At 50.7% G+C, this 13,286-nt stretch overlaps 1 protein-coding gene across 3 annotated transcripts in view; it reads left to right on the forward strand.

Moving 5' to 3' along the window:
• Positions 1-13,286, forward strand: part of KIDINS220 (kinase D interacting substrate 220) — a 1,022,767-nt gene that overhangs the window by 196,531 nt on the left and 812,950 nt on the right. For all 3 annotated transcript variants that reach the window (XM_078647833.1, XM_078647835.1, XM_078647834.1), the window contains exon 7: positions 29-127. In XM_078647833.1, the coding sequence (XP_078503959.1) occupies positions 29-127 (99 nt within the window). The remainder of the gene's footprint in view (positions 1-28; positions 128-13,286) is intronic.

Below are 13,286 nucleotides of genomic sequence, written 5' to 3' on the forward strand. Positions count from 1 at the left end.
GACTGATTTATGCTGTTCGTATTTGCAGTTTGGAACCACAGCATTGATTTGGGCTGCCAGAAAGGGCCACTTAGAGTCGGTGAAATACCTGCTTCAGATGGGGGCTGACGTCGACCAAGAAGGAGCGGTAAGTAGCGCTGCTGGTATTGATTTGTGAGTCTTAACAGAGTGTCATGTGCTCGTAGAAAAAGCCCAAAACTTAATCTTGATCAGATGTAAAAAAAATAGCTTCAGTCTTTTGTAAAACTACTGTGCTGTATTTTAGGCAGCTTTTCCCAATAAGTGTGATTGAATGTAATTGCTATGAGAAAAGAGTGCATACACAAGTTTTAACTGTTAACCCAGTTTGACCAAGGGAGGCTGATGCTGCACATTTTCACAATTTTAGAATAGGTTACTTCAAAACCACTTGCCTCAACATGAACAGAAACCATAATAGTCAGTGTTGTGGCTGGGTTGCGTTTAATGGGTGTTACTGCTTAACAAGTGTTTGAAAGTTGCATCACTTTTAAAACATCTTGGCAACTGTCGCTATTGCGCAGGCATTTTAGTTTAAATGCTCTAAATATGGTAATCCCCTGCCATTTTCATCCTTCATTGACCGTTTTGGATGATGAATAAAATAGAACCCGAGAATTTGATCTTTGTTCCACAATGCAGCTCCCTGGAAGGAGGCAGGGAACAACAAATATAGGATTATATATTTACCTCTTGCAGGGGTGAAAATTCTTGCATGTCAAGGAGAGCCGTGCCATCCTACCCCTGTTTAGCAATACTGGTCTGCCCAATTCAGGTCAAGCCTACACAGCACAGCGCATGTGCTGTCCTGCGAGACACATTATTTCCAATTGTTAACTTACAACCCACCCACAACATACTATCATTAGTTTTTGTTATTGTTCTAATTTGAAGTCTTTCGATTGCTTAGCTCCAGTAGGCTTTCTTGCCTTTCTTTTGTGAGCACCTCCCTGGAGCATGAACCAAGTACATGTGTTCTTCCTCGTCTTTCAACAAAGCACAATTTTTTTAAATCTTCTAAGCGTTTCGGTATCATTCCTGGACGTGCAGTGTGCTTTCCTATTTTTAATACTGGCATACAGCTTCTTATTTATGTGGCTTTGTCCCTATTTGCCATTTCTATTGATGCTTAAGTTACTTACACCCACAACTGTACTATATCACGCCACTCTATTCTATGCCACTCTACACCACACCACTCCACTTCATTCTATGCCATTCTACGAGACTCTACTCCATACACAATATGACACCATACGGTACTCCACTCTATGCCACTGTACTCTGTGCCACTATATGTCACTCCATGCCACTCTATTCTATGCCATTCTATTCTACGCCACTCAACTCCACACCACTCTACTCCACCCCACTCTGCGCCACTCTACTCTACACCACTTTACTCAATACCAATCTAATCTACACTACTGTACTCTGTGCCACTCTATGCCACTCCAGTATACTCCTCTCCCCTCTGACCACTCTACGCCCATCCACACAGTGCCACTCTATGGCACTCTGCGCAACTCCACATTATCCTTCCCACTCCACTCTTTTCTATGCCAGTATAGTCTGCGCCATTCTTCTCCACGCTGCTCTACTCTACGCCACTCCAGACCACTCCACACTGTGCAACTGCATGCCACTGTACTGTATGCCACTCCACTCTATGCTACTCCACACCATTCCACTCTACGCCACTGCACCATATACCAATGCAATCTACGCCACTCTACTCTACCCCACTCCACGGTACGCCACTCTATGCCCCTCCACACAATACCACTCTACGCCACTCTTCTCTGTGCCACTCTACAACCCTCCACTGTACCTTTCTTCCCTCCATTCCACTGTACATCATGCTATGCCACTCTACACTACGCCACTATACTCCACGCTACTTTATGCCACTTCACTCCACTTCACCCAGTCTACTCTACGTCACTCCACACCATTTCAATCTACACTAGTCTCCTCTGCTCCACTCTTCTTCTGTGCCACACCGCTAACTTTTAGCCATGCTAAACAGCAGTCATGCTGCTGTACAACATGGCTAAAAGACATTGACAAAGCCAAAAGCTCTCACATTGCCAATACTTGTTCCTCTCTATAAACACAACTGTCTGTATCTCCACTAAGTGTGCTCTGTGGGCTTTTAAATGTTGTGGTGCAGAGCACCAGGTGTTACTGGCCATAGGTTACACCAACTGTGTGCTCCACCCATGACCGAGGGTGTCTGCTGTTGTTTTGTGACATTCTTGTGTGGTGGATAGTTATTGTTCAAAAACAGGGCTCTCTACAAAGTCCTGGCCCTAGTATTAAATGTAGAACTCCCCAGTTACCTTCAGGAGCCTCTCTGCTGCTAGATCACTACTAGTAATCCTTAGTCAACAACCTTTAATCTGTTGTCCAACCTAAATCCCCCCGAACCTCACCAAGGTTATGGTCGTTGAGACTGCTGAAATGCTTCCAGTGGAACTTGTTCCTCAACAACTTGCTAACAGATCCAGTGATCGCACAATTCAGGGCTGCACTGGAGGTTGACTCTATTTACAGTGAGCCTGACTACAACTAATCTTTAGAGTACTCTCCTCACGATTCCCTATTACCATTCTGTCCTCTAATCCAGTGTACACATACTGATATGGGATAGACAAATGTACAAAAGGTTTATCATGTATGTTCAATTTAGTCTTGATATCACACATTCAAAACCATCCTAAAATCCTTAATGTATCTTCCCAATCAGATTTTGTTCTTATCTAATGCTTGTTATTATTTACAGCCCTTCTTGTAGGATTGCTAGAGTGTTGTCAAGAACAAAAGACTCCAGACAATGATGTCCATCAGCTTATCAATCATCACACAATTTCAAAAGCAATCTGGAGTCAAAGTAGACAGTTCCAACTATGCACTCTGCGTTTGTCAGCAGAAATCCTGACCCTAATAGCAAGTTTTGACCTGTATGCATGCTTCATGATTTCAGCACCCGGGTGGGCAGAGATCGAACAGCCGTGAGGCTAATTTGCACTTAATAGCTTAGCTTCATAACATACCTTGAAGTTCATGGCTATAGCTTGGCTCCAATTCCTCTGGTATAGCAAACAATATCACAGTACATCGGGAAGGATTGCTGCAAAAAGGGTATCTGAGAGCTATAGAGAAAGGTTCCAGGTGACATGAAGAAAATGTTTGTGCGCGTGAGAGAGAGAGAGAAACGGGGAGTCTTTTGAGACAGGCAGAATAACAGCATTAAGATTTATATGTACAATATTAAGACAATCTGATAGAGACTACTAGACGCAGATTCCTTCACATAGAATTATCCCCAGGCGTGAGACTGGATCTGGAAACTTTTTGCCACAGCATCCCTGCTCGCCGGAGGCGGGACGGCATCACGCGAATGCGCCTAGGCGTCGTCCGCGTACATGACAATAGCGAGGTCATATAAGACCCACCCCGGCGCACCTACGTCAGTTTTTTCCTTTTCCGCCTGCAACGCCAATCTTATCCTCGCTAAAGGCCTGTTTAGGGCCCCCTTTTCTTCCATTTCTTTTGGTGGAACAGTGTGCAAATGCCTTCGGGCTTCAAAACTTGCATGTTTTGTGGGCGTCTCATGTTGGCGATGGACCCGCACCTCATTTGTATGTGGTGTTAGGGGGAGGATCACGGCACCACTGATTGTGCGGCGTGCCAACAGTTGAAGCCGAAGTCGCGGCGGGAGTGCCGGATGAAACTTCTATCGGCGCGTCTCTCCAGGTCGACCTCCCCCCCCCCCTTGGTCCGCTTCGGCGGACGGCTTCAGGTACGGCCGAGGTCGTCGTCCTCTCCCTTCTCCGATGTCCCCTCAGTGTCGCTCCCCGGTGGGTAAGTGACGCAGTTTGTCCCCGGGGGCTGGTTTCCGGCCTGCCGGTGGCGTGGACTCTCCGCGGGTGATGCGGCCCAGCGTGTCGTCCTAGCCACCGTTTCCCGGTGTTGGGGCGTCGAGAGTCCAAATGGAGACATACGCGGCGGCTTTGCAGGCCTTGTTGGCGTCTCCTCCTCCTTCCCCTCATGGGGCGTCAGCGGATCCCTGGCTCGGATCCAGGCATGGAGGATGTGATGCTGTTGGGGTGTGGCCCCTCCGGGGCACCTCCTTCAGGTCACCGCGTCTCTGCCTTGCCGCAAACTCCCGCAGGAGTCCCTGTGGTGTCGAGGGAGGTTGCCGGGGCTCGGGTCGTATCCCCAGGCCCCTCTTGGTCCTTTGACAAGGTGATCCTGTCTAAGGCCGAGGTGACGCTGCTGCGGCGCTGGCAGAAGCTGGACCGTGCGGAGCCACATTGGTCAGTGGACCCTCCTCGCCCCGCTCCGGGTCGGGGAGGACCACTCGTCCCTCTCTGGGCCCCTCTCGTCCCTCCCCACAGGTGGTTGCTTCATTGGAGGGCGAGTCGGAGGTTGAATCGTCCCTGGCACCGCCTCATGGGTTGCAGAGCGATCTAAGCCTCATTCTGGGCCGCAGCTGGTGGAGGGCTTTGTGTCACTCCCCAGGCCCGTCTCGTTCCCCCACGCAGGTGGATGCCTCGGCGGGGGTCGGGTCGGCGTCGTTCCGGCGCCGTCCCGGGCCCGGGACGGCACCAGCCCCACTTCGGTCTCCTCTTCGGTCTCCGGTGTGGGCTGACTTGGAGGAGCCCTGTCCAGTGACCCCGGATGGTACTGACGTCCTGCCTCAGGCAGCGGACTCTATTGCTCCGCGCAGGGGTCGTGCTGCGGATTTGTCTTCAGATGCTCCTTCTCCAGTGGCAGGCTGTATATTGGTGTCGTCCTCACCTGAGACGGGTCGCCGTGTGATCTCTTTTTCACCGGCGTCAAAGGGCGGCTCCCCGCTCTTCCTGAGGCAGAGGTGTTCGTCGAAAGAGCGGCAGGTCCCTTATTCTTCGGCTCCTTCTGACTTCCAGGTCTGGCCCTTGCCCATCCGCTTGGCATCGGGGACGGTCTCCTTAGTTTGCAGCCGTCGCCCACGGAGGAACTGCTTTCTCAGCCGCGGGGCTCTACGGAGGCGGGTGCGGCCTATCGCCCATGCGGTGGCCATGGCTGTGGGCATCCTGCGTATGGGTGATCCGGTGGCTCACTTTCCGGCTGCCCATCTTTTGGAGGTCCTCACCAGGGCTCTGGTGGGAGGGAAATCTTACTTCCCTTTGAAGGTTCACTCCTTTCTTCCTTGACGGGGGCTTGGAGGCATCCTGCCTCAGGGGACCCGGTGCCTCAACATCTTTTGCACTAGCACATCCCGGTGCCGCGTGACCCGGCGTGTCTTTCCCTGCACCCCTCGGCCGCTAGCCCACTTTTGCGGACTGCTTTTCCCTGCCGCCACTGTTAACCCCACCGTCCCGAGAGGCCCACTGGCTCTTTTGTTTTATCCTCTGCTGTGGAAGTGCTTCCAAAGAGGGTTCCCATATCTTGGGGCTTACCATTTCCTATGTGGGGTAGTGCTGGCTGTCACATGGCTTGCGCTCTGCTAGGGGGTTCTGGTCGCCTTCGGGTGCCTGTTTCTCCATGGCGTTTGGGTAGTTTGCTTTGCTTCCTGAGGTTGTGTGCGCAGCCACTCCTGGTGGTGTGCCCGGGAATCTCCTCCTCTCCCTACTCCTGTCCTGAGGTCTGGGATGATCCTGTGTTCTCCCTTGCCAGGTGCCGCCTACTGGGCCTTCCTGGGGCCTCAGTCTGTTCTTCTTGCTTCTGGTGGTTTTTGGGCTGCGGCCGCTGTGCTTGCTGGCAGGGTGCTCTCCATCTGGAGTGGATTTGCATTCTTTTCCCTCGTTTCCTTGGGCCCTCTAGGGTTCTTCTTCCGCTTTTCCTGTCTTGGCATTGTGCGGAAGCTATGTTGCCTTGCGGGGGAGTGGGGTGATTCGGCCTCTCTGGCCTTGCCCTTGGTTCCTCTGCTGTGAGTGTGTGAGCCTCTTCAGCCTTCTTTTCCCTCCTACATCCCCTTGAGGGTCGGTGGGGTTCTGCTTGTGGGGATTCCCTTGCCTGGCAGGGGCGAGCTTCTACCTGGTCCACAGTCTGGTCCCCTGTGGGGACCTCTGTTCTGTATTGGCTGGTCGGGTCCTTTCGCAGACCCTCCCTCCCAGAGGTTATTGCTAGGGTATCTATTCTACGTGAAGGAATCTGCGGCTAGCCGTCTCTATCAGATGTACGAGTTACTTACCTTCGGTAACGATGTATCTGGTAGAGACGATTCTAGACGCAGATTCCTTCACGGCCTGCCCTTCCTCCCCTATTCTGCGAGGACCCTTGGGTTGGTCTTTGGTACTCGCCTCCCGGTAGGGGGCTGTGTCTCCTGCGAGTGCCTTTTTGTTCTTGACGGGTGGCTCCAGCTGGAGGCGGTTCATTCCTCCTTTGGTTCTTGGAGGATGGGGTTCCGGTGTTCCGGTGCCCTGCTGCTCTGGCTCCTCCAGGTTTGGGGGGGATTACTTTCTATCCCTGTCCTCCCTCACCTCCCTTCCTTCCATTGCTATCCTCTGATTTAGGGTCATCTGGCCATGTCTTGCCCTTTTCCCGTGTGGGTGGTTGCCCTCTATGTTGGGATGGCTTGGAGGTTTGTTGTCCCTGTCTGTCTTGGGACTGGTCCTATTCATTGCTCAGGGTGGGGGTGGTAGGTTAACTACGTGTGCCATGACTTTTACGCATGGTCTTGCCTTCCGGGGCACGGGATGGAAGGCCGTCTGTGTGCTGGCAGGGTGATTGCTCAGGGTTCTGCTTCTTCTTTCCTCTTTCCCTGCCTTTGGGTTCTGAGGTGTTGACACTCCTTTGGGGGTGTTGTTAGCCACAGTTTCTTTCCAATTATTCTGCTCTTCGCACACTGTTCCCATGCTTCCATAGTTTTTTTTATCTGGTGGTTCTGCGTTTTGGTGTGGAAAAGTTCTACAAAAAAAACTGACGTAGGCGCGCCGGGGTGGGTCGCTGACGTCACGTACACGGACGACGCCTGGGCGGAGTCGCATGATGTAGCCCCGCCCCCGGCGCTCAGTGATGCTGTGGCAAAAAGTTTCCGGATCCAGTCTCACGCCTGGGCATAATTCTACGGGAAGGAATCTGCGGCTAGAATCGTCTCTACCAGATACATCGTTACCGAAGGTAAGTAACTCGTATTTCTCTGTCATTTTCTTTTCCTATTCTCTCTTTATCTTTAATGCCCTTGCCTTGGAAAACAGATAACAAGATGTACAATTTTATGGTCATATGAGATTGTTTTTCATCTTTGACTATCAGAATTTTCAATAAAAAGTATCAAATATCTCAAATAGCTGTTGGCATACATATACTCTCATAGATCTGTCCAGCATTCTTCTCACTGACCTGTCAGTTAATTCAATTCTCCAGTATTTGATCTTTCATAGATTCACATGCTTGAATCATTCCCCGTCTTCGTAATGGGACTTCCACAGTACCAAAATAAAGCACTATGTATTATTATCATAGGCTATTATGACAACGAACTATCACTTTAATAGCCTATCTATGTCATTTTAAAACAAGAACCAAACTTCAGCCAAGAGGCAATAGCACCCTCTAAAATACTACCAAGAGAGGCTGAATCCCACAGACTTTCTACCGAGAGTCTCTCTGAGCTCTGCTCAGTTATCCTCTAACTGGTATTGTAAAACATATTTACTACTATTACCATGCCTGAAACATCTAAAAAAGGCCGTTACAAATAACGGGGTCACCCAAAAGTCAACCGGACCTGGGTGCAGCACGGGAATACAAGAGTGGTCCGTAACCAATATTTTAAGAAATAAATTAATTACAAAAAAGAAAGAGTCGGTATTGTGAGTAAACTACAATACTGATAATTCATATCCAAAACAGGTGTTGAGAGCATATGTACTCAATTCACAATTTAAGGAGTACATGTATTCAAAAGGACCACAATAAAAAAGTGCCAAGGCAATTAAGTCATTGCTTATGCGTAGTTTATTTACCCAATTTAAGGGCATGTAAAAAGGTTGCAAGGAAAAGAGAGGAGGTAGGAAAGTAGTGGTGAATCAGAAAGGTAGAAGTCAAGGAAAAATACAAAAATAACAATCGGATATTTCAACTAACTGGTACTACAATCCAGTCAGACAAGGCCTGTCCAATACACGCTTTTTAAATTGACATGTAATCTGTAAATTCATATATCCATGCATACAATGCATTTTCATGGATCAGTCTGGGGAAGGCGGTACAGGTCTACAGGGTGGAGAGGCGTTGACGTTTCAACTCGGCTTGTGCTAAGAGGGTAGTTTGCAACCTCAGCGGCGAGTCTTCTTCAGGACAAAGAAGGGGGTGCAACCTATAATGGGAGATATATATTATTAGGCATGGGCGATAGTCGTGTGGTCACAGTGCGAAGGCCAGTATACAGATTACTGACCTAATCCTGTTGCCAGAGTGGCTACCCAGGAAGAATCCAAAAGAATGCAGCTGGGGGTTCCAAATCGCCTCACGTGCTGCTTAAGGGGTTAAGTGCGATTTTCCAACATCATCTTAACATCACCATAGTAAAAATCCTATAATACACGAAATTACATACTAAAGCAGGTTATCCATAACGTGATGTGCTCGGTGGTCTCTAGAAGAAGAATCTGGGATCAAGTCCCGCCCGTGTAAGCTGCGTAGATCATGCAAGGAAAGGTGAAACACTGGCGGGTCCTGGCCATGCTAGAGAGGCCATCCTGATTGCCTATATATAGTGAGAGGATCGGCGCATATGGAAATCGCCATGACCAAAAACTTTTTCATGTTCCAAAATAAGTACTTCTACCAAACCAGAGGTGTGGCAATGGGAGTTAGCTTTGCCCCAAACTTGGCCATCATTTACATGGACGCATACGAGCAAAAGTACGTCCTCACTCCCCATAATCCGCACAGAAATAACATTGCTCTGTGGCGGAGGTACATTGATGATGGGCTTATGATTTGGGAAGGGAGTGTTCTTGAACTTGACCAATTCCACTCTTGGCTCAATGCCCAATCTAGTGACATCCAATCCTCCATTGACCACAGCAGTAAAGAAATCAACTTCTTAGACATAACAATCAAGGCAGAAGATGAGAAGTTACATACCACACTCTATAGAAAGGCTACCGAGAGAAACACTTTACTCAGTTACCAAAGTCACCACCCACGTTGCTTAAGAGATAATTTACCCTATGGACAGTTTTTAAGGGTACGTCGCAACTGTTCCAAACGAGAGGACTACTTCTCAGAATCCACTGACCTTTTGAACAGACTTAGGGACAGAGGGTATCTCATCCGGCTCCTTAAAAAATCACGCAAGCCAGCTTGGTATAATCACAGGGAAACGCGACTACAACCCAAAGAGAAGTCCTTGAATACCCAAGAAAGACTAACATGTGTAACAACATTTTGTACCAAAAGCAATTCCATTAAGAAAATTATCAACAGTCACTGGCATATGATCGCCGATGAGCAAAATATGAAAGAACCTCCCTTACATGCCTTTAGGAAAGGTAAAAGCCTCAGAAACGCCTTGCTAAAATCACTTCTTCCACCCACAGAACCCAGTGGGCAGACACACCTATGGAATATTGCTCCCATTAAAGGCCATTATAAATGTGGGAACTGTAAGGCTTGCGCACTCACTAAGGAAATTAAATGTTTTACACACAATGACTATACCCATACCCTGAGTGAACATACCAATTGCAATTCCTCAGGAGTCATATATGCAATTCAGTGCCCTTGTGAATTCCTATGTTCGCGGCATGTGGGCTGCTGAATTCATATCTATAGCATAGATCGCCGCCTAGTGTTGGGTCCGGATGATTGCACATTGTTGTCCTGGAAGAGTCTTCGAAGTATCACGAGATAGGTGGCTCCTCCCCTGGACTACAGTGCGCATGGGCATCGACTCCATCCCCAGATTGTTTTTTTCCGCCATTGGGTTCGGATGTGTATTCGACATCTCCAGTTCGGAATCGATATAGCTTTTTCTTAAGGCCCGAAGGCCTTATCCTATACCGTCGGTATTGTTTGCGTTCGGTCCCAGCTCTGTTCCGGCTCAGTTCACGAGTCGGACGTCCAGAGGAGTCGCGTGGCTCTTCGGTACTCGGGGCCCAGTCGACGCAGCAAGACTTTCAACGACATCATGGAACTGAGTCCGTTCAAGAAATGTCCCGTGTGCGGATCTAAGTACCCGCACATCGACGTCCACCCCGTGTGCAACAAGTGCCTGTCGCCGGACCACGATGAAGCCAACTGTATGGCTTGTTCCAGGTTTCGATCGCCTAAGACGATTCGACTTCGGCGCGTGGCGCGCCAGGAGGCCCGGCAGTCGGCCCCGGCACCGGTGGACATCTTCGACAGAGAAGAAGCAGACGAGCAAGAAGTTCATCTGCAAGTTTCCCCTCCGGCGGAGGAGGTCGACTACGGATATGACGCATACGTCGAGGTGGTCGAGGCAGGAGAAGTCGTCGGAGAGGTAGGAGACGACAATGAGGCCTACGGGGCCACGGAAGATAGCTCGTGTGAAGAGCTAAGCCCCGAAAGAACAATTACTACGGCTCAGGTCGAGGGATCGCCACGCGGCCTTACCCAAGACCTTCCGCCCAGATCCACGGCCTCGCCTACGGGCCCGGCTACGGACACTTCTGCAGAGCCGACGTTGGTCAAATCGAAACCGAAACCTTCGGTGTCGACGAAAGCGAAAGTAATTGAGACGCCATAGAAACAGAAGACGTCTGTCCCTCCGGCCGCCTCCTCGTCTTCGGACACGTCGGGGCAGCCGAAGAAGGCTGTCGAGCCGGGGAAGTCGACCAAGGGCGCCGATCCAAAGTCGGTCAAGGCCGTCGACCCCAAATCGGCAAAGGGCATCGAACCAAAGACTGGGGCCCCGCACCCCGTAGTCAAGGCCACCGGCACGAAACCGTCGACGCAGAAGGCCGTCGGCACGGGAGGGGGACACAGCGCGCCGAAAAAGGCTGATCCTGACCCGGATAAAATTAAGGCATCGACGCTCGAGTCTTCACTCGCTGGTGGACCGAAGACGTCTGTCGGATCGATGAAACCGTCCGCTTCCTTTACGAAGCAGGTGTCGGATTCTCTTCAACGCATCAGGAACAAGGCTTCCGCATCCGCCCCGAAGGATGCTTCCACCGCGAAGCCAGCTGCCACAACGCCAAAGTCTTCGACGCCACTCCGGTTTACGTTGCCGCCGAAGGTAGCACCAAAGGCCTTCGCACCACAGTCGGTCACCGAAGCGCCCGTCCCTGTGTCTACGGCGCCTAAGCCTTCTCAGCCGCTTGGGAGCTTGAAACCTCGACAACCCTCGGTGGAGGAGCAGTCGGAACACTATATCGACGCCGACACCGGGAAACTCACCCTCTACAAGAGGAAGATCACGGCAACCCAGCCTTTAGAGTCCAACACGATTCCTTTGAAGCGCAAAAAGCCGGCTGCGGAATCCCCAGTTCTGGTGGAGCCTCTTGCTCCACGGACTCCACGAGTGGCTACACCCTCACCCACTTATTCGGATGTGGAGGGTGGCGATGGTGATGATGAGGAGTATGGCTTTCCTGCCAACACTGATCCTGAGGATCGCCACGACTCATGGGCAGATGCGGGTGACCCGGGGGATCAGCAAACTGCCCAGGACCCTCAGGTCTACGCTGTCAAGACCTCTCCTACTGAGGATTCGGCTGCATTTAATGCTCTAATTGAGAGGGCGGCTAAGAACCACGACGTGGACCTCCACACTGACCCTATCAAAGTGGACTTCCTTTTTGATACCTTTTCCACTGCAGAAAAGACTGTCAAGACACTCCCCATGCTGAAAGGGGTTCTCAAACATGCTGCAGACATTTTTAAGGAACCCACACGGGCCAGGGTGATCAACCCTAGGATTGAGAAAAAATATAGGCCGGCGCCTGGCGACCCTACCTACATCAGAGGCCAGTTGCCGTTGGACTCTCTGGTCGTTTCTAATGCCCGGAAGAGGGCGAACTCTCAAACCGCTGGTAATGCTCCTCCCCCAGACAAAGAATCTAAAGTGCTGGAGGCATCGGGGAAGAGGGTGGCGGCTCAAGCGGCCAATATCTGGCGTATCTCTAACACTCAGGCGCTCCTGGCCAGATATGACAGGGCGCACTATGACACACTAGAGACCCTGTTACAACATCTTCCAGATCAGTATAAAGAGGCAGCTGAGATGCTGATTCAGGAAGGAAAGCTTATCTCCAATGCTTCAATTAAGTGTGCACTGGACGTGGCGGACACCGCGGCCAGAGCCATTAACACCAGTGTCATGTTGAGACGTCAGGCCTGGCTCAGAATCTCCGGTTTCAAGCCGGAGATACAAACTACCATCCTCAATCAGCCAGTAAACCCAGACAGGTTATTCGGTCCTGAGGTGGATACCACCTTGGAAAAGATAAAAAAGGATACCGAAACTGCAAAATCCATGGGGGCTCTCCCCAGTCCCAGCAGTTTCGGGGAAGCACTTTTCGTCGCTCAAGTAATAGAGGTGTTTCCAGAGGCCAGATGTCCCAGCAAACTCAATACAATAAAGGTGGGGCGCAGTCCTCTTACACCAAGCAGAGTAGAGGCGGCTATCGGGGCAACAGCGCCAAGGGCAGAGGTCGTGGAAACAACACCTCCCGCTCCTCCGCCACCAGTAAACAGTGACGCCCTGTCACTGCCCCCCGACCATACTACACCTGTCGGGGGGAGACTCCAGCAGTTCCTGCCCGTCTGGAAATCCATCACCACGGACAGGTGGGTCAGGAAACTTATCCAGTTCGGTTATTGTCTGGAGTTAACATCCACTCCACCCAACATGCCACCAAAACACCGTCCTATGTCCACAGAGCATTTGCACTTATTGCAGCAGGAGGTTCTAGTCATGCTGCAAAAAGGGGCAATCGAGCTCGTGCCGGTGGAGGAAGAAGGCACGGGGTGTACTCCCTGTACTTCTTAATCCCAAAAAAGGACGGATCCCTCAGACCCATACTGGACCTCAGGCCCCTAAATCAGTACATTCTATCAGAACACTTTCATATGCTCACACTGCAGCAGGTTCTCCCGTTGCTCAATCAGGGGGACTTCCTCGCAACCTTGGATCTCAAGGACGCCTATTTCCACATTCCACTGCATACATCACACAGGAAATACCTCAGGTTCACTATTCAGGGTCGGCATTAACAGTTCAAGGTCCTGCCTTTCGGGGTGACCACAGCGCCCAGGGTGTTCACAAAATGTCTGGCGACAGTGGCTGCGCACCGCAGGAGGCA

This window comes from Lissotriton helveticus, chromosome 6 (genome assembly GCF_964261635.1).
Source record: "Lissotriton helveticus chromosome 6, aLisHel1.1, whole genome shotgun sequence".
Classification (NCBI taxonomy): domain Eukaryota; kingdom Metazoa; phylum Chordata; class Amphibia; order Caudata; family Salamandridae; genus Lissotriton; species Lissotriton helveticus.